Source organism: Macrotis lagotis, chromosome 6 (assembly GCF_037893015.1).
Source record: "Macrotis lagotis isolate mMagLag1 chromosome 6, bilby.v1.9.chrom.fasta, whole genome shotgun sequence".
In the NCBI taxonomy this organism is placed as follows: Eukaryota; Metazoa; Chordata; class Mammalia; order Peramelemorphia; family Peramelidae; genus Macrotis; species Macrotis lagotis.
Genome location: NC_133663.1, coordinates 95,564,866 through 95,585,024, shown reverse-complemented (window position 1 = coordinate 95,585,024; position 20,159 = coordinate 95,564,866). Strand labels below are relative to the sequence as shown.

Below are 20,159 nucleotides of genomic sequence, written 5' to 3'. Positions count from 1 at the left end.
TTCAGATGAAAGACTGCTCTAAATCTATTAAGAAAAATGTGAACTAAAATAATTGAGATAAGAATAATATCATGCTGTTCATGTTGCTCATTAGAACATTGGTAACTTTATAAAGTGACTTGGGTTGAAAGAGGAGTTCAGAAGACTATAGAGAATTAAGAAATTGAGGGTAAATGAAGAGATACATATTGCAGACAGTTTTCCTGAAACATTTAATATCAAAAGCAAAGAGAATTAGAGAATGACAATTAGTAGAAGCAGATGGATAGAATGGGTGAGAGATTGAAGGTTAGTGAGATAAAGAAGATGATAGAAGGAGTAATCTTCTGGAGATGACAGAATGTCATGAGATAACTTACTCATATTGAGATATTTGCCTTGGTAAAGAGAAGGGTCACCTTTTCATAGGAGATGGGTAAAATGGCAGAAGACATGTGAGCTAGGAGAAATGAAGGCGGGGGGAGAAGAGGGAACTATGGTGAATGGTCTCAATATTTTCAGTGAAATGTGAGTCAAGGTTCTCAGATGACAGAGAATAAAGAAAAGGGATAAATCAGAGATTTGAGGAAGAATGAAAATGTTTGGAAAATGATGTTACATCAAAGCCTTGGAATAAATCAGTGAGTTCAGATATTAGGGGAGCAAAGCTAAATGCAGCAGTTGTTAGCTCATAATCTGGTAACAGAATAGCTTCATACAACAAAAGATAGCAATGGATCAAATAATAACTCAAATAGCTAGTTTAATGTGAGGGCCTGGATTTCTTCTTAGTTCAGTAGTATTTCTCTTGCACTGTATCTGCAGATATTATAATGAAAACTAACAATATTTCACATCCTATTCAATACCTAAAAATATAAATCCACATGTTAAAGTTGTCCCAGTTTCGACACAGTAAAACAGACCACTCTGTCCTCAAAAAAGAAGACACGGGGGAAAAAAGGTTTTTTGCCATTATGTAAGGTTCTAAATGATGATCTTAATACTGTAGCTCAAATATGGGAGAAAATATTAATCTAACAAAAGATGTAAAAGCAACTATAAACCTTTTAAAAAACAAACTGCATTAACTTTAATTTCCTTGCATTTATTCATTTATTCATTCATTTATTTATTTATTTGCTTACTTATTTTTTCTTTTCTCTTGTTTTTATTGGCTCTAGTATAGAAAGTCAAGCTCTGGATTTATATAGATGAGTCCAATTTGGTTTTTTTGTTTTGTTTTTAATTTATTTTTTATTCTCATATAGTACAAATGTTTTTTTGCATTAATAAAATATTCTTGTTTACAAATAAACAAAATACCCCTCCCCACTATGAATATAGACAGACTTGCTTGGGTGAAAAAAGTAAAGGGGAGAGAAAAAAATTAAAATTAAAAAATAATAGTAATAATTGTAGGTATGGACAGGTGGCACAATGGAGGAAGCACCAGCCCTGGAGCCACGAGCACCTGAGCTCATATCCAGCCTCGTAAACCCAACAATCACCCGGCCCTTTGACATGCAAGCCACCCAATCCCCACTGCCTTGCAAAAAACCAAAAAAGAAGAAAAAAAAAGACCCAAAATAAAATAAAATAGTAATAATAGTAGGGGTGGCTGGGTGGCAGACAGAGCATTGGCCCTTGAGCCAGGAGCACCTGGGTCCAAATCCGGCCCCAGACACCCAAAGTTCACCCTACTATGTGGCCCCAGGCAGGCCACCCAGCCCCACTTACCCTGCACCCTCCCCCAAATAATAATAATAAAAAAATGTGCTTCAGTCTTTGTTCCAACATCAACAACTCTGTCCCGGGTGGATCACATTCTTTATGATAAGTCCATCACAAAAGTTACTTCCATATTTTTCCAAGGTTGCCATTGCTGATCGCAACTCCCTCCTTTCTTATTTCTCCACTACCATGTACTATATTTTCTCTCTCCTTTCACTCTGACTCTGCTGTAGGGTCGCTGAGTGGCGCAGCAGACAGATCCCTGGTCCTGGGGCCAAGAAGCCCTGAGCCCCCATACCACCCCTTAGGCCCAGAATCCACCTGGCCCTATGGTCCTGGGCAGGCCTTCCAATCCCAGCCCCTTGCAAGAAGTAAAAGAGAAAATGTGTTATATCTGACCACTCTCCCCCCATGGTCCATCCTCTCCTCCTTTGTTCACATCCCCACCCCTTCCCCCCTGCTCCCCCCTCCTTCTTACTCTAGATGTCTATAGCCCATTGAGTATATATGCTGTTTCCTCTCCTAGCCATCTCTGATGAGAGCAAAGGTTCCCTCATTGCCCCTTGCCTCCCCCCTTCCATATCATTGCAATATCTCATTGTAATAAAAAAAATCTTATTATGTGAAATATCTTGGACCATTCCCCCTCTCCTTTTCCTTTCTCCCATTCCTTTTCCCTTTTTTTCTATTGACTCCATTTTTATACCATATTTTATCTTCAAATTCAGCTTTCTCCTGTGCTTCAACTATAAAAGCTCCCTCTACCTGCTCTATTAACTGAGAAGGTTCATATGAGTATTATCAGTGTCATTTTTCTATGCAGGAATACATGCAGTTCATCCTCATTAAGTCCCTCATATTTCCCCCCTCTCCTCCAATCTCCATGCTTCACCTGAGTCCTGTATCTGAAGATCAAACCTTCTGTTCAGCTCTGGCCATTCCAACAGGAACATTTGAAATTCCCCTGGTTCATTGAAAGTCCATCTTTTTCCTTGGAAGAGGACATTCAGCCTTGCTGGGTAGTTCATTCTTGGCTGCATTCTAAGCTCTTTTGCCTTCCGCTATATTGTATTCCAAGCCCTACGAGCTTCCAATGTAGTTGCTGCTAAGTCCTGTGTGATCCTGACTGCAGCTCCACGATATTTGAACTGTGTCCTTCTGGCTGCTTGCAATATTATCTCTTTGACTTGGGAGTTCTGGAACTTGGCTGTAATATTCCTAGGGGTTGGTTTTTTGGGATCTCTTTCTTGGGGGGGGGGGTCGGTGGATTCTCTCCATTTCTATTTTGCCCTCTGCTTCTAGAATATCAGGGCAATTTTCCTGTAGTAATTCTTTGAAAATGATGTCAAGGCTCTTTTCCTGATCATGACTTTCAGGTATTCCAATAATTTTTAAATTATCTTTCCTAAGTCTGTTTTCCATATCAGTTGTTTTTCCAATGAGATATTTCACATTTTCTTCTAATTTTTCATTCTTTTGGTTTTGAAGTATTGATTCCTGATTTCTGGTAAATTCATCAATCTCCCTGAATTCTATTCTTTGTCTGAAGGATTTGTTCTCCTCAGAGTTTTCTTATCTCTTTTTCCATCTGGCCAATTTTGCTTTTTAAAGCATTCTTCTCCTCAATAACTTTTTGAACTGTTTTATCCATTTGACCTAAGCTGGTTTTTAGCATGCTATTTTCGTCAGCATTTTTTTTTGGGATTTCCTTGACTAAGCTGCTGACTTCATTGTCATGTTTTTCCTTCATCTCTCTCCTTTCTTTTCCCAGGTTTTCTTCTAACTCCCTCATTTGATTTTCAAAGTCTTTCTTGAGCTCTGTCATAGCCTGAGCCCAATTTCTGTTTTTCTTGGAGTCTTTAGATGAAGGAGCTTGTGCTTCCTCATCTTCAGACTGAGTGTTTTGATCCTTCTTGGGCTCATTTGTAAAATATTTCTCAATAGTCTTCCTTTTGTTTCTCTGCTTGCTCATTTTCCCATCCTGGGCCTGGCTTTGGGGTGCTTCCTGAGCTTTTGCGACACTCCCACGAGGGTCTCAGTGTGTGAGGCTCTGTCCTCCCTCCTGGTCTGTGAATGACCATAAGCGCCCCCCTCTGCCATGGGGCCGAGGTGGGGGGGGCCCTGTTGTTCTATGGGGGGGCCTAGACTGCGATCAGGATCTGAATGTGGTCAGAGCCCCAGAGTCCTGTTTCAGGGGCAGAGGACAGAGCTAGGCAGTCTCTCTTCACGCCCCTCCCTCAGCTCAATGGGCTCATGCCCTGGGGGCTCCTGCTTACCTGCTCAGCCTGCTTCTGTTTCCTGGATCTGGGCTGAAAGACCAAGCTGCTCTCTGTATGCCCTGAAGGCTGGGCTCCAAGTGCTCATTCTGGCAGAGGTCCCCAGCTATTCCCCCATTTTGTGCCCCATGATGGGGGTGCAGCTCAGGAGACTCCCCAGCTGCTGTGAGCTGCGGCTCCCAGCGCCTTGGGGCAGCCTCTGGGAGGCTGAAGTTCTTTTGCTCTGGCGGGCCACCCCTCTGGCGGGCCACCCTTCCGACCCCGGGGAGCAGAGCCTTTCTGCTCTTTTCCCGGTTACCTTGAGTAGGAGAACTGCCTCACTGGGTCCCTTTGTGGTTTCTGTCTCTGGAAAGTTTAGAGTCCTTAGCTGATGAGTTTTATCAGAGAGCTCCTAAGACTTGATATCTTCTTGTGGCCATCTTGGCCCCGCCCCCTTTCTTTGTATTTATTACACATATATTTAATACTTAATAATATAAAGCTCTTTGAAAACAGAGATTGTGTCATAATTTGTCTTAGCTTGGCACACAGCAGAGGCTTAATGAATGCCTGTTGATAAACGATTTTTGTTGAATTTTAAAATTTGCTTTCATAAATAAATATTTGGGAGAATATAATCTACATTTATATTGCCAGTAACATCAAAGACGCATTAGGAATTGAATCTACTGGGAAAAATAGGATCATTAAAGTTGAGAAAGGTAAGAAAAAAGGACCAATCAAGAACACAAATCACAAGCAGCTCTATTCTAAGTCAAAGACTTCTACTAAATAATAAGATAGGAAAAGGGTAAAAACATCATTTGAACAAAAATATTCATAGCAGCCCTATTTGTGGTGGCAAAAAGAATTGGAAATTGAGTAAATGTCCATCATTTGGGAAATGGCTGAACAAATTGTTGCATATGTATGTTATGGAACACTACTGTTCTATTAGAAACCAGGAGGAAATGCGAATTCAGGGAAGCCTGGAAGGATCTGCATGAACTGATGTTGAGTGAGATGAGCAGAACCAGAAGAACATTGTACACCCTAACAGCAACATGGGGGTGATGATCAACCTTAATGGACTTGCTCATTCTATCAGGCACAATTTTGGGGTATCTGAGATGGAGAATACCATCTGCATCCAGAGAAAGAATTGCGGAGTTTGAGCAAAGACCAAAGATGATTACCTTTAATTAAAAAAAAAAAACATTATCTTATTATGCAATTTTCCTATCTCTTATACTTCATTTTTTTTTCCTTAAGGATATGATTTGTCTCTCATCACATTCACCTTAGACTAAGGAAACAATGTAAAGACTAACAGACTGCCTTCTGTGGGAGGTGGGGTGAGGGAAGCATGATTAGCGTAAAAATTGTAAAATTCAAAATAAATAAATAAATCTCCTTAAAAACTAAATAAATAATAAGATAGGAAACATATCAAGTAGTTGGATACAGGTCCTTTGGCATGAAATGTTCAAGACCGGGCTTATCCAGGATGATTCAGAGGTTTAGGCTTTTGGGATTTTTGATTTATTTTTCTCGTCCATGCTATACTATCAAAGTCAAACTTCAATGTTCCACAAAGCTGAGGAAGTTTTAGCACATGTTTAACAAAACTGGGAAAGTTTTTAGTATGAACCAATTATGGTCTGTACCTCTATTTTCTGATCAACAATGCAACTCAATGTTTTGCTTATTACCAAAAGATTGTATACCAAATAAGACATATTTTCTTTGTCTGCTAAAATTCATATAGGCCAACTGATAATTCATAGAGGTTGTCATCTGTACAGAAGAAGTAATCACATCAATAAAATCTCAGATTTTTAGAAGTACTTATTTATATATTTAGACTTATCTGCAGTCCTACAATCTCTAGTTGATGGCTACTTTGAATTTTAAAATGTTCCCTGTCTTCAGAGCAAACAAATTTTAGACCTGAACTCTGCTAGGATCTCTCAAGCATAAAGGGTCATGGATACTTTATTTCAAGAATCTAAACATTATTTCATCCTTACAGTAAGTAATTACTGTAGCTTCCAACTCATTTTTTTATATTGAGACTGTCAAATAAGTAACATGAATTATGAAAAATCATCTCTACAAATCCTATGATTTCATAATGGACACAATATTTACAACTAATTATATCTTAAGAACTTATTTTCCTCTGTATATTTATAAACAATCTTACTTAAAATTACTAAAATCAAGCCTATTTAGTTTGTGGAGGTGGGGGAGAGACGTGTACTTAGTTAACCATTAGTTTAGTGAATGATTAACACATGCAGTACAAGTGGCAGTATATCCTGAAATAACCAAATTTATCCTGTATCACTTTTTAATTGATCCCATTTACAATTAATTAATTTTGTCTTGTAACTGCCTAAGTAATGATTCTTTTTCTCTGAGCTTATTTCAGAAATTCAGCTGTCTTGTAATGAGCTAAGTTTAGAAATCCAACTCTTTTGTTAATCACTGTTCTATTGTGGCAAGGAAATCTGTTAGCCTTGAAGGATACAGATGGACACCAGAAATCTAATGTGGTATCTTTATACTACCAAAGATGTCTGGTTTGTTATCCAAAGAATCTGGTTCACTATTTCTAAACTTGCAGGTGGAATCAAATTATGAATATTTTTTAGTCACAGGAGGAGAGCATTGTTGCTAGTTCCTCCTTTCCAATTTCCAAAAAGTCATATTGTCCCCTACTCCTCAGTTTTGTAATCAAACAAACTGATTTCATCATTTATGATGTTGAGTTTTTTTAACTAATCATAACATGTTCCCTTCTTATGAAGTCTTCTTTTTTGTTCTTCATTTCCCTAAAAACTATTGAAAGGGTAACCATTCCCTTCCTCAGGGTCTTAGCTCTGCTGGAGAAGCTGAGATCCTATTTATTAGTATGCTTTAACAATAAATCAATGGTGTTCTAAATTTTTGTTTTGGTCATAATAATCTTGAATTATTTTGTTAATACTATAAACTATCAAATAATAAAAGTAAATCTAAAATATCTTGAAAGAGGGGTGGCTAGGTGGTACAGTTGATAGAGCACCAGCCCTGGAGTCAGGAGTACCTGAGTTCAAATCCGGCCTCAGACACTTAATAATTACCTAGCTGTGTGGCCTTGGGCAAGACACTTAACCCCATTTGCCTTGCAAAAACTTAAAAATTTTTTTAAAAAATATCTTGGAAGAGAAAGGTCTGAAAATTCACAGTCAAAGAAAAATTAAACCAATTAAAATCAGGTCAAAAGAGAGTCTGCATTTTACAAAAACCAGAAAGGAGTTGATTTTTATAGCCCCTTTTTAGTCAGACCAATGATAAACATCATATCCCAAAATAAACTTTTTTAAAACAGACATATATTTAAAGAAAAACTATTAGGAAAGAAGGTGAAAGAGTAATGAAACTTATCTTAATTTTCTTCTACTTGGATTCTTGATTAATGCTAACAAATTCCCTTTCTACTCTTCTCAATAAGAAAGCTGACTGAGTCCCTTTCTATTTGCATCAGAACTATCAAGATGCAAGTAAAATGGTATGCAAATTGCTATCTATGTAAATTACAGGCTAAAATGGTCTGAAAGTTAAATATTGATGATTTGAAAAACTGAACAGGATGTGGGGACAATTCTCACACCACAGATGTCCACTGTTATTCTGAAAGCTGCTGGAGTTTTCTAAGTCACCAACAAGCACTGTAATGATGGCTTAGGATGATTCTGATACAACAGCAAATCAGTTAGCAAATTTGTCTTCTCTAATTCCTTTTTTTAAAGGAGGACTCTGAAATAGGTTAGTTGTCATGATTTTCTCACATAGTGATCCACATTTTAGGGCAGGCTTCCTTTCCCAGCAGTGCAGATAAAACCTAGTGCTGAACACATATGTACAAGCCATTCTCTGCTACTTAGGATGAGTTCCCTCTTCATCACTGGTGAAATCCTTTTCCTTCAGTGCTCAAATAAAGTATTATCAATTTTTTTCTAAAGTGATCTCTCCCTTGCTCCATCATATTCTACTCTGAATTACATTCTCATGTACACATGTCACATCCCATAGAATGCAAACTATTTGAGAGCAAGGAGATGTGCCATTTTCATCTTTATTTGTAGCATTGAAGATCCTTATAGGTAATAAGTTTCTGTTGAATCAGCTGAAAAATTCTTAATAAATGGGAAGCAGGGAACTGAGCGTTACTGTGATTATCTATAGTTCTTCAGTCTAGATAAAAACTAGAACTTGTAGACTTGGTTTAACAGTAAATACACTGACTGTGGCAGGAGAGATAAAAGAGATAATTTCTACTTCTGAGACTATTTTAGGAAGATTATTTATACTCTGATTCATCTTTTTTAAAATGCTCAATTAAAAGATATTCATATATAAAATTTATAAAATATCTATATTAACATTTATAAAATTATATATGTTTAATCAATGTTTTATATTGGAATTATAAAACTGCACTCTTTGGTAGCATTAGAATAGTTAATTGCATTTTTTAAATACCACCAACTTATATTAATAAATCATTAAGTGGCAGGAATAAACAAAACAAAATGACCTAAGAATAAAAACAGAACAGTAATTCTGTAACACATAAAAACCTTTCAAAAATGGAACTTATGTAATACCCTGCAGCTCAACAATCTTAGGTTATCTCCTGGTAAAATCAGTGTCTCTACTCTTCAGTCAGCACCAGCAGGTCAGGTTTGAAGAAGGAAGTGAATAAGCATTCACAGAGCACCTAATATGTCTGAGGCCTGGCACTGAGCTAAATTTTCTTACAAATACGTTTTCATGTGATCCTCACAATTCTTCGAGATAGTTGCTATTAATGTTCCATTTTACCACTGAGCAAATAGAGATTAAGTGGCTCACTTAGGCAATGCAAGCTCAGGCTTGCTAACTACAGAGTTAGTAAGTTGCAGCTGCTGAACTCAGGTATTCCTGACTTCAGGTCCGACCATTTTATCCATGAGTCACTAACTGTCACTTATTAACTATAGATAATCTCAGTGTTCTTAGTTTATAAGTTTCTCATTTTCTAGGAAATTTTCAGTTCAACTTGGCTGAAATCATTGAAATTGAACTCCAGTTGCAAAATATAACATGTTCCTCATTCATTATCAACTGAAATGAGAACTTCCCAAATTTGAATTACTATACCTAGGATCCCGAGGGTGTGGGAAATATCTTTCTAAAATTGTCATCTCAAGCTCTACTACTACTACTACTACTACCAGAATAGGTAGTTCTACTCTGGGAAACCAACCGGCTAATGGGCTTATGGTCTGGGGAAGTTAAGTCCAGAATCTGGTTAATTTGTTATTCTTTTTAATCACTATTCTTTTCTCTCACCACCTTATTCTCTCCTTACACTTTCCCTCATTTTTTTCTTACATTTTCTTTTCTTTATTTGGCTATACAGGCATCCAGGGTCATTTCCACTCATCTTGATTCATTTCTGCCCACTGGACCCAGATGGGAAGTAGGTAACTGAGCATTAAGCTGAGTAAATTTGCACAGCATCCCCCTCACTCAAATCCAATTCATGTGATTGCCATGGCATCACCGTCCTGATGTCATGGTCTTCTTTGAGAATGAAAGAAAAACACCATCATCAACTGGCTATTTTATAGATATGAATCATATTATCTGTTTTATTGGCTAGATCTGGAGCAGGAAAGTGTGTCTAGTCATTATAGAAGAAGAAAGTCCAGAGAGACATTAACTTGCTTGAGATCAACATGAATAGTAAGCTTCAAAAGTATGATTTAAAATCATGGCCTTGGGGCAGCTAGGTGGCTCAGTGGATAAAGCGCCAGCCCTGGAGTCAGGAGTACCTGGATTCAAATATGGTCTCAGACACTTAATAATTACCTAGCTGTGTGGCCTTGGGCAAGTCACTTAACCCCATTTGCCTTGCAAAAACCTAAAATCATGGCCTCTAATTCCAGATTCAGTGTTCTTTGGTCTGAGGGAAAAAAAAAATACCCACTCATTTCCTGTAAATTTCATCAAAGCCTGGAGAATCAACCTCATTTACAGAGAATTGAAAACCAAATTTTATAGGTTTTCATTTACTTATGGGGAAAGAAAAAATGAATACAATAAGAATGGAAAAGACAAAAAGGTTCATAAAATGAAACTTCCAGGGAGAGAAACAGATTATAAAACAAGAAGTCTAATAGACTGGTGAAATTATTCTCTTACCTATGTAGTTGAATATATTCTCTGGGTCTATTAAGCAGGTGAAGGAATCTGTCAACAATCTTGTTTTTTCCTACACCCTGGAATTAAAAGAAAAATGTAATAAAATATTTTTACATTTAATTTCAGTCAAAAAGCAAATCTCATTTTTCTATATTTTGAAAAATAAATATTTTATATATTTGTAATAGTAAATTACACTGGCAACATAAATAGGAAGCTTTCTATGGCAAACACAATAACATACATGTAACCTGTGCACTTTCACCACTTTCACATTTATTTTGTTGCTTCAACTTTTTTTGAAGGGATGTATACACATTTGTGGTTCACTGGTCTAGGGAATTCCTAGGTGAGCAGATTCCCTCTACAAACAGAGAAACTTTGAGAGTTTCCTGGGTCACTGAGAAGATACGATTTGCCTAAGGTGATATAGCAAAGAATGGATCAGAGGTGGAACATGAAGCCAGGTCTTCCTGACTCAAAAGCTGGCTCTCAAAATCACTGTTTTCAGTAATAAAATGGTAACTATCATGATGGATTTTTTCCCAAGTTTTATCCTTGCTCCCATACCTTATTCTAAACTTTCAAAAGTCTGGAAAAATAAAAGCATAACCTGTGTTCAAAAAAAAGTTAGTCATAACTGTAGATGTTCTTTCTAGACCTACTCTTATTTCCTTACTTCATGCATATAAGAAATGAAAAAGGAGAGATTAAAAATTCACCCCCTTTCTATTTCCCATTTTCAAAGTTCCAACATTAGAGAATACAGCAGATGAAGGGTGGGATTTTAACAAGTAGGTATGCATGGCCCTGGCAAAAGATGGAATCTAAGGATAGATTCAAAAGCTGGGTTCTATATGGTAATTTGTAATTAATACTTTTTTCTGGATGAAACTGCCTGGATGAAATCTCTTAAACCAAAGTGAATTTTCTGCATTTAGATGCTCAATTTAGAAAGGTTCCTCAAATTTTGGGAAGTGCCATTGAATGACTCTTTCTTTAGGAACAGAGTTTTTAAAAATATAAAATATGCTATGGCCATTTCTTTAAAAAGTAAAGAAATTTCAGCTATTTGAAAATTCATTATCCTAAAATGGTAGATAATAAATAATTTTTTCATAATTTTTCCTAATTATGGGTAAAAATTATACTGTGATAAAAGGAAAGAATGGATTTGAAGTTTCGCTTCTTCATAATAGGTATGGCGTCTTTTTAATCAGGAGATATTTTCAAAAATAAAGGAATTATAATTTTATGGAACTAGATGCTGATAAATTTATATATAAATCAAGAGAAATTACAGAGCTACAAGAGATTTTTAGCCAACACTTAGTTCACACTCTCTTCCACTTCTCATTTCATAAACAGGAAAACTGCAGGCCAGAGAAATAATGGCTGGCCATAGTCACATAGTTAGTGGTTGGTTTCACATTGCTTAACCTACTACTATATTTATTCTTTAGTGAAATTTAAGTTATTGTTCAGTCTACAACATAAGTACTGGGGCTGAAAGAATGGCATTATCACTGACAGAAATGGGGAACTTTGGTGAGATGCCCAATCTGAGGTAACAATAACCTTTTCACATGGAAATATTACATATCCTTCTGAAATATTATCTTGAATTTTAAAGAGGTGGATCACTAGTTAGTGAACAATTTATATAGGTGACTCCATCTCCTGCTACAAGAGAGCCGGTATGTCTAAATGGTACAAAACTCAGATGCAGGCATATAGAATGCTTTTATGAGGATTATTTCATAAAAAGTAATAGATAAAGTTACAAAGTATTTTTGAGAGATGTTTGCAAATTGCAAAAGTTCTAGGTAAGTACATCAATCAACACTGGGAATATGTGAAATCTAGAAAAAGTAGTATGGACAAATATGAATTGTGATGATATAAGAATTCCTTTAATACTGACAGCAGTAGCAAATAGATCAAGTTTGAATTAAGAAAAAGGGTACAGAATAGGTCAATTTCTACCTTTTCTTTACAGAAGTTGCATGAGTTATCAGGATTGAGAACAAAACTTATAAACTCCATAAAACATAAAAAGCAACTGATGATTTTATCTTTCATAGATCTTTGTGTCATATTTAAATAATACAAATGTTTCAAAATAATTTCAACTCTAGTATAGCATCATAAAAAGAGAAAATCACATTTGTTTGTGAAAAACAACTATACAAGCTATAAAAAGCATGTTGCAGTAAATAGGAAAAAAATGATACATTTAGCTAAATAAACTGTGCATGAATATTCCAGTTAAATTAGATTAAGGCACTAGAAAAAAAACACACCACCATACAACTTAATATGCTTTTTTGGGTCTATCTGGAGTTAAGACAAAAGTTAGTTTAAGGGAAGAGAAAATTATTCCTCAGAGAATAAGATTAGGCACTAGATGAAGATAACCCTAAAAATTTTCCCCAAACTCTTTATTAAAATTACTAGTGACTAAAGAGAAAAAGAACCCAGGTAGGGCATTTTCACCTGTGGTAATTATCAAAATGGAGTAAATAACTATGTACCACTTAGTTCTATTAACTCTTATTATCTCTAATACTTCGGTCTGTTTATTTCTTTTGTTTTCAAAATGATTCTTGGAATTGATTCATTGTTATAATACTTAAAAATTTTCCTTCCACTATATCATGCCTTGATCTCTTCACTGGAAAGTTACTATATAAATTAAATTTTGTTGATGAGGTCATTTTTGGTTGCGTCCAATTCTTTGTGATCCCTTGTAGGATTTTCTTGGCAAAGATACTGGAGGCAGTTTGCCATTTTCTTCTCCAGCTCATTTTATAGATGAGGAAAGCAAGGCTGAAAGAGTTTGGGACCTGCCTAGGACCACATAGATAGGAAGTTTGAATTGGGATTAGAATTCAGGTTTTCCTGGTTTGAGGTTCTGTCATCTGGCTGGCAACAGAGTGGAAAGTGAGCAAAGCAGTACTTTCTGGGACTGCTACTTGATTCCACAGATCAGATGATACCATTAGAAGAGAATAGGTAAAATAACAAATACCAAAATATGAGAAAAAAGAAGCTGGAAAAACTATTTAGTAAGAAAAGCAGAACATAGTTTATTACTTAGGGGGAAAGGAGTAGATTGATAAGGACAAAAATCCTTTTGAAATTTATAATGAAAGAGAAACAAATTATAACAAAATGATAACAAAATAATAACTGACTAATAATTCATGATATTATAAAAGAGATATTGGATAAAAAGCTGGTAAAATAGAAATTATTTAACTGTGATAAAAGTGATTAGAAATTGTTATCACTTACTAGAAAGTCACTTAAAAAGTAAATTTAATTTACTTCTAAGTCTTATATCACCAAAGTGCAAAGTTTATATTTTTTATCATATATTAGGAATTACATAGTAAGGTGTACATAGATTTGTTTCTACTAAAAACCAACATATTTATTTCTAAAAATTCTTCTGATAGATGCTTTGCAATAAAATAAACCTCAAATCACTATATAGAAAAGTAAAGTATTAGGAAATATAAGATGAACTCTGCTCTTTAACACTAGTAATTTTTCTTGTACTAAACAAATAAAACCTATTATTAGAGTAAGTCAAGGAAGATAAAAATATTCTGATGACAAAGATAAAATCTGTAGGTCCCAAGTTATTGAGTAAAAACATAAGGAAAAAACTCAATGCAAATGTTTAATGGAATCAAATGGGAAGTATTTATGGAAGAAAGAGAAAGGCAAAAGATTTATTTTGTAGGCAGCATTTAGAACAGAGAAAATGGACTTTCCCTAGGGAAAATGACCATTTCTTCTTTTTTTTCTCCCTAACTATTTGCATGAAATAATTAGAAAGTAATGTTATGATCAGGAACAGCATGAAACTCATAATTTGTATGAAGGTCTAAGTGCTATCGTAATTACAGCAGGTGGAAAATAATATGTACTCCTCCTCTATTGCTGTGGCTCTCTGATATTTACCAGGATAACTAGACAGCCATCTGAGGTGTAATATAAGGGTGATCCTCTGTTCCTATTTTGCCCAAATGGTAGTAGCTGTGCTTGACTTCCTGGAAGGACTATGTTCATGCCATTAACCCCACTCAGAAGATTATTTCATTCCATGATACAGATGATTAAAGAACTTTGAATTGAATATTACTTTGCTGAAATAAGATATATGCTGCTAGATTTTTTCCAATTCAATATTTTTTAATGTGACATATACAGATCTATAAAGCTTCTAAGCTGCCTGGCATATATGAATCTCAGCCAATGCTGCAGATTCCTTTAAAGGATGGTGTTATCTCTGAGGAAAGGGTATGGCTGAGTTTAAAATATCTCAGTCACCAGTTGTTCTTTTTAATTCCTTCATTCTACAAGTTACCATGGGTAATAAAGAAATCTTACCAAGTCCATCTAAATTTACAACTTTAACACTATTTAGAAAGCTTTGTCCAGGGCTTTCTGCCAGTTCCTAGTATGCAAACAGACAAAAATGTAGAATATATCTATCAAATGACAGTTTGATTTTAAAAGAACATTCATTATAATTTGAAAAAACTACCGAGAGCTTATTTTATAGAATCTACCCTATTTAAGGGCAAGGACAATTTCATTTTGGGTTAGTATAGTGCCTCACTCATAGAGAGTGAGGAATAAGGACTAGATGTCCTTGATCTAAGCCAATGAAAGTCTCAATACTTCTTTTGCAACTTTGTCTTAGCAAATGCATAGAACAGGTGCTACACAGTGCCCACAAAACCCCTGAGTATAGTTCAAACTAGATTATAATACAATTGGTAATATTTAACAAAACATTTAACAGAACTGCCACAAAAGCTAGATCACATCACATTTTAGAGCCAATATTCTGTCTGCAGAGATTTTTATGCATGGTTAGTGGCCTCCCACTTCTATTTGGGTTAGACACCACTGGCCTAGAACACAACCCTGAAGAACACCACCCTGAAAGTGTGCTGTCTATCTGACTTGGGCCTGAAACCCAACATCTTTCGGGTTCTCCCTACACCATAATACTATCTCATAGGCATTAGGCAAGAATTTAATAAATGATTATAGATTCACTGTTGAATATTAATTCAGGTATCTAAAGCTTCTTTCCCAGGAAGATTTTAGGATGATAATCATCTAATATTTCACAAAGAAATTGAGTACTATTAAACATGTGTTATGGTTTACAGAACTTAAAAAAAGAATCATGTAAACAGATTTTGCATTTCTGTGTTTCCAGATGGTTGTCACTTTATATGTAAATGATATTCTTATAAGAACTTAATGTTAAAAACTCTAAACCATTCCCCCCACCTTTGCTTTTTTTGGTTTGTTTCTTCTTTCAGATTAATGAGAAGGCAAATTTTGGGGAAAAGTTGCAAGAAAAGAAAGTCTCCGAATAAAGAAAAGAAAAGAAACAGGACATTTGTTAAGATTCTGAAGGGACATCTGTGTCAGTGATTACAAAGTAGCACGTACAAATCAAATGAAGACTTCCAAATGAGTTAGACTCACATGGAAATGGGATTGAAGAGGCACAGAATGCATAATCTGCTTGGCAGTCCTTTATCCCCTAATCCCTACCCTGGTCCTGAGTTTCTCCATCCTTAATTGGAAATATATCAGATTGCCTTGATATCACACATGAAAACAAAAGAGTAAAATCTATGGTTGCTCCATTAAATTCCTCTCACTTTTCCTCTCAAGAGTGGTGTGTTGAAAACAGCTTTCTGCTCCTATAGTACAGTAGGTAGAAACTGAAGGAAATCTAGGAAGAAAGTCACCAAGCTCACTCAGGTGAGCCTCTCCCTCTGGTCTAATCATTACTTAACTCTACCCTCATAAGGGAGGACAGGGAAGTCACTTGACATTATAGGAAAACAGGCTCCTTAACTCTTTCTCTTTCATATCCTGAGCTCTTGCTCATGCAGCTCCTTTCAATGCCCATCTTTCTAAGTCCCAGTGTCTTCAGTCCATTCAACACATATCATTCACCAACCCTACCTATCGCTACCTCTCTATTCTCAGTCTCCTTGATGAATACACTTTCAGTCACTTCACATTTAAAGTCAAGTTGGCTAAACATGGAGATTTTTAAATGAGACATTTGTTCCACATGGGATGGGATATCATTGTAGGAAACAAGGCATATTTGCATCTGCCAAAAATTTTGTTTAAGGAATACTAGGACAATTTCTTGTGCATCTTTTTGCTCCTCCTAGAACCTCTATGTTGTAGGTCAAAATAAGATAGATTGTGGAGCTGAAAGATCTATTTTGGTGTCTTCAGTCTAGAAATAAGGTCTAGAAGTGAAAGGGACTTATTAAGGTTCACATACTATTAAGTAATAAAGGCAGGTCCTCTGACTCCAAATCCAGTGTTTTTCTCTATATCATGCTGCATAGCAATTACTTATTATAATAATTTAAAGATATGAGGGGTAATATGGCATAGTCATGAAATGTTGTAATCATGACAGCCTCTTTCAAATCTTGCCGCTGATACCTATCAAAAGGATGACCATGGACAAGTTCAGCTTCAATTTCCTTACCTGAATAGAAAATAATCCATGCAACACCTATCTCATCAGATTACTGTGAGTATCCAAAGAAATAATGTATGAATAATGTATGAAAAGTACTTTAAGTATATATATATATGTATATACATATATAAAATCATAGTAGAAATGAAATTTTTTTCTTTGAGTCAATGTCTCATGTCTCAATTTTTATGTCTCAAGTCAAGCACAAGCACCATAGTTTTCCATGAAGTTTTTGCCCTCCAAGTTACATTGAGTCTAACTATCTCCATATGTTGAGTTCTTGAGTACATTGACTCTCCCAGTTTGAAGAATTCATTAATACAGTATCATGTAAATTTTCAGAAACTCCAGAAACCTCTCTCCTTGAAAGAGAATGTATGTGCACTATACATTGAGGTACATTTCAAAGGAGTTTACTTGGATAGTGATTGTCTCTGTGATGGGGCTTGAAGGTTCTGGGGCTCCTCATGGGCTCCCTAAAATAATTCACTTAAACATAGTACTTGTTTCAATTCTAAATTTTAAAGAGTAAACAAATCTCTTTAGGAATCATTATATAGAAAACCAGAGATAACCAGGGTTATTTAAACTTACCTGGTTTCCAACCAATAGCAGATGTTCTCCCAGAAGAAAGTCTTTGAGCATATCTTCCATCAGTATCATGTGCTAAAGAAAGTAAATCAACTTCAAGTTAATGATGAATTATGGGCCAATGACCTTTTAATTGCTATGAAAGTTACTTTAAAGACAACTGAACAGAAGTTGCCAAAACAGGTTCTAAAAAGTATTAAAATATAATTAGAACTTTTAGGCATACTAAGCTCATAAATAAATCACACATTACAGTCATTAATAAAGATGCTTAATCAATGAGGACATGAATTTTGAAAATTTTTAAAATTCTATTTATTTAATATTAACCAGGCAAGACAAATTTTCCAAGAAGTTTATGCTTTAATTCAAATGTTCAGTCTTTAAATTATGCAAAGTTTGACTATTAGAAATACCAATTATTCTAAAAGTATAACATCTCCATGCAGAGTTCACCAAATCACTTGAGATTTAAATTAATTTTTGGGAAGTATTTTTGATAAAGATTATCTACATTAAATTAAGATACTGAATGTTTACTAAAATAAAATTCACTTATTTAAATTGACACAGAGTTTATTACAAAATTCAATTTTTGAGGGCAGTAAATTCTTCCTCAGAAGAAATACTACTTCTCATTGTCATTTACTAAAAACAGGTCCTTAGTAAATAGATCAGGCAGAATCACTAGATACATTATCATTAAAAAAAAATTATGCAATTTGCCCTCTACTTTTTTCTTTCCTTAAAAAACCAATAATTTCTTCACTAATATTTAATCCATGAAAATGTTTCATTTATATACAATAATAAACAGTATTTTGACAAATAATGAGTACAGCGATGTTCCAGTTATTTCAGTTATCCATTAGTCTCTTCCAAGCATACTACTAATCAGTCAAACTGGTCTTCTTACTGTTTGCTTACATGATACTCATGTCCTATAATTATGACTTTATACTTTACACTCATGCCTGAACTCTCCTCCTAATTTCTATTTCTCACAATCCCTACTCTACTTCATGTCTCAATTCAAGCGCAAGCACCATAGTTTTACATGAAGCTTTTGTCCTCCAAGTTACCTTGTGTCTAACTCTCTCAGTGCATTGAATACTTTGATTATGTTTACTCTCCCAGTTTGAAGTTAATTTCCTTAAGAGCAGAGGTTGTTTCTTGCCTTCCTTTTAATCCTCTTTACTTGACACATACTAGGCCCCTAATAAATGTTTCTTGACTAATGGATTAAGGGGAAGTGGTATCAACTATGTGGGGAATAGTCTTCACAAAATTGGTAGTCCCTGGGTTTAAGTTTCTTTCAGCAAATAAATAAACTATGGAGGCAAGAAGATCTGGACTCAAATTTTGGTTTTATGAATTATGTGGTCATACTTTTGGTATTAAGCCACTCTGAATTTAGCAAGGTTAGAAAATATAGAAAATCAACATGATGTATTGCTAAAATCACACTTTTTCTCTTAGGAGAACCTGGCTGATCTCTTGCAGTGCTCTGCTGCACAGCCATGAAGAATGAGGATCACCTCTTTTCCACAATGAGTCACTGATGTACAGCTTAGTGGAAGACTAATTTGTAAAAGATACAAAAGATGATGTGGTTATTTTTTAAAGACTCCCTGAAGGAGCTTAATTTTTAAAAAGCACATTCTTGTACAAATGGCAATTAGTATTTCAAAATCTTAATCACCCACATCAAAGGAAATTTTTCTTAAACATTATTGCCTTTTTTGGCTGATTGGCTAATTATCAAGATTTCTTGGAAACAGCTAAAAAAATGGTGCACATGACAATTCTTCAGCCAATTTAAATTTAAAAAGTCAAATACATTAATGGCATATATTTGAAGCACTTATCAGTATTTTAAATACTATTTGGTGCTTTTGATAAATATATAACAGATTAACTTCCCTTATAGAATTTTTTCCTATATATAAACTCTCCTTAAACCCTTACCATTCCATTCTCTCTCATAGCAGATGATCTCACCTCCCACTTGCTCAACAGTAGATTTTATTCAAACCTGTTGTTACTACATCAGTCATATATATCATGTTCAACATGCCCCAAACTGAACCCTTCTTTGTCACAAGGAAAAACAGCTATGTATATGCATTATAATGGCTGCTTTTGACAATGCATGCCATTTTGCTCAGTGATTCATCTTCCAGGACATGTAAAAAAAAAATTAAGGGCACTTACCATGAACTGACTCATCAACAAATAACTACACCTGGGTTTTAAATTTCTTTCAGCAAATAAACTATGGAGGCAGAAAGATCTGGGTTCAAATTTTCGGTTCAAGCTTTTCTACAGGTTATGTGATACCACCATTCCAAGGTAAATCACTTAACATTCCCATGACTAAATGGAATCTAAATCTAGTTCTAAACCTATAAGCAAGGCAATAGGTTAGGTCCTGGAGGTAAAAAGCCAAAACCAAAATAATCCCTCCCCTCAAGAAACTTACATTATACTGGGGGCAATGCAAGATATTTTCAGATGAATAAACTCAAGAAACTTGAAGCAGAAGAGAGAATAGCATTTAGATGGGTTGGGAAAGGTTTTGTTTATGAGATTAATATCTGAGTATAGAACAGTGATTTTTAACAAGGGGTCCATGAACTCGAATAGTCCATAGACTTTCAGGGGGTTTGTGAAATCAGGTGGGGAAAATAATTATACCTTTATTTTCACTACCTCTAACTGAAATTTAGTATTTCCTTTCATTCAAATATGAATTTTTTAAAACCCCACATTATTCTGAATGATCTAAAGGCTTCACCAAAGGGATTCAAGAT

General features: G+C 35.2%; 1 protein-coding gene across 1 annotated transcript in view; it reads right to left on the bottom strand.

Moving 5' to 3' along the window:
- VWA8 (von Willebrand factor A domain containing 8) overlaps positions 1–20,159 on the bottom strand; it is a 469,402-nt gene that overhangs the window by 234,615 nt on the left and 214,628 nt on the right. Inside the window, exons 20-21 of the mRNA XM_074191741.1 lie at positions 17,350–17,421; positions 10,206–10,282 (exon numbers count right to left, since the gene is read on the bottom strand). Coding sequence (XP_074047842.1) covers positions 10,206–10,282; positions 17,350–17,421 — 149 coding nt within the window. The remainder of the gene's footprint in view (positions 1–10,205; positions 10,283–17,349; positions 17,422–20,159) is intronic.